Source organism: Pelobates fuscus, chromosome 3 (assembly GCF_036172605.1).
Source record: "Pelobates fuscus isolate aPelFus1 chromosome 3, aPelFus1.pri, whole genome shotgun sequence".
NCBI lineage: Eukaryota > Metazoa > Chordata > Amphibia > Anura > Pelobatidae > Pelobates > Pelobates fuscus.
The window spans coordinates 412,885,311-412,887,129 of NC_086319.1; the positions used below are offsets into that span (position 1 = coordinate 412,885,311).

The following is a 1,819-nucleotide window of genomic DNA, read 5'->3' on the forward strand; positions in this document are numbered from 1 at the left end:
TAAGTTTTTAAATTGTAATAAATCGATAAATATGTCAAGTATGCACAGGGCATCTCTCAATTGGCAATTTAATCAAAAACACTTGAATGAAGTTCCAGGGGCTCATTGAAAAAAGTCTGGATTCTATATTAGTTTACTGAGCGTTTTCTGTTTTGCATTCTGCTTTCTATGGTAAACACATCATGCAGGTTAATGTGAATTAATATTTATCTTATGTAAATCAATTTCTTTATAACTGTCTTAATATCATGGTTTCTTAAACTGTATATAATTGGATTCAGTAATGGGGTTCCCATGGTGTATAGAAGAGATATGGCTTTATCGGTGTTAAAAGATGATCCACTATTTGGAATAATGTATACGGTTATTATAGTTCCATAGTACATGCTAACTACAATCAAGTGAGAGCTACAAGTAGAAAAGGCTTTCTGTTTTCCTCTGGTGGAAGGAATCCTAAAGATGGTGATAAATATCGAGATATACGAATAAATAATAAAGGAAAATGGTAAAACAGAAACAAGGATGGCTAATACAAAGTTCGTAAGTTTAGCAATTGTAATATCTGAACAGGACATCTCTAAAATAGGTGCAAAATCACAGAAAAAATGATTAATTATGCGAGGACCGCAAAAATTTAACTGACATATAACACTGGTCAATACCAATAAAAATAGGAAAGCAAGAAACCAAGAAGAAATAACCAAGTAGATTTGAAGTCTAAGGTTCATGATAGAGGTATAATGTAAGGGTTTGCAGATGGCCAAATACCGGTCAAACGACATCACTGTGAGAAGTAGACATTCTGCACCACCTAACACGCCATGAATGTACATTTGTGTGATGCAACCAGCGATGGATATTGTACTTCCACCATTAATTATAACATGAAGCATGTTCGGAGTTATATTTGTGGTGAGCAAGATATCTGACAATGATAACTGGCTGAGGAAGAAATACATGGGAGATTTTAGACTCTGGACCTTTGCCACCAATAAAATAATTATTAAGTTTCCAGTCAATGTGAAGATGTATATAAAAATAAATAAAAACAACAAAGGGTCAAAAAATGAATCGTGTTCAAAGTGTAACACTTCTGTCCAGTTCATTTCAACAATAATCTGAAAAAAATGCATTATTTGTTATTTCTGTATCTTACATTAACACGACTTTACACAATAGCTATCATGTGTTTATTTGATCTTTAGTATTGGAACTTTACTCCTACATTAATACAATTATTCAGGGATGAAACTAACAATTCCAGGAAATTTTCTAAACAAGAAATTGTGAGGAAAAGACCCAATGGTTTGCAATAAGTTGGATACAGATCTGAGTAGGAATTTATTTTTTTAAGTTGACTATTTTTGGCATCAAATTTCAAATCCAATGGTCAATTCAAAGCCTTTCAAGTTCAATAAATAACTATGATAATTTTTAATTCCAATGAATAAAAATGCCATGATCTCTACATTTAGGCTCATGCCTCATTCTAGTAAATTTCTGCTGTGATCACATATAATCAATGGCATATTGATATCAGCAATCACATAATCAATGACATCCTGTGTTACCTCTTTAACCCCTTAAGGACACATGACATGTGTGACATGTCATGATTCCCTTTTATTCCAGAAGTTTGGTCCTTAATGGGTTAAAGAAAACCTGGCGACATAACCAAGGACATGATCAACAACATTGATAATTATCTGTATAAGAAAATAATTTTCTGTACTAATACTACCCATGATTCACCAAATCAAAGCTTTAGAACTCATTTTACTAATTATTTTAGTGAGTTCAGGGGATGAATTATTTATCT

The 1,819-nt window shown here is 32.3% G+C and overlaps 1 protein-coding gene across 1 annotated transcript; it reads right to left on the minus strand.

Moving 5' to 3' along the window:
• Positions 1-206: 206 nt before the first annotated feature.
• Positions 207-893, minus strand: LOC134602037 (olfactory receptor 6M1-like). Its single transcript, XM_063446539.1, has one exon. The coding sequence runs from the start codon at positions 891-893 to the stop codon at positions 207-209; it is 687 nt and encodes a 228-aa protein (XP_063302609.1).
• Positions 894-1,819: the final 926 nt, after the last annotated feature.

Excerpts from the sequence above, each read along its gene's own strand:
- LOC134602037 (XM_063446539.1), bottom strand. The coding sequence starts at position 893 with ATGCTTCATGTTATAATTAATGGTGGAAGTACAATATCCATCGCTGGT.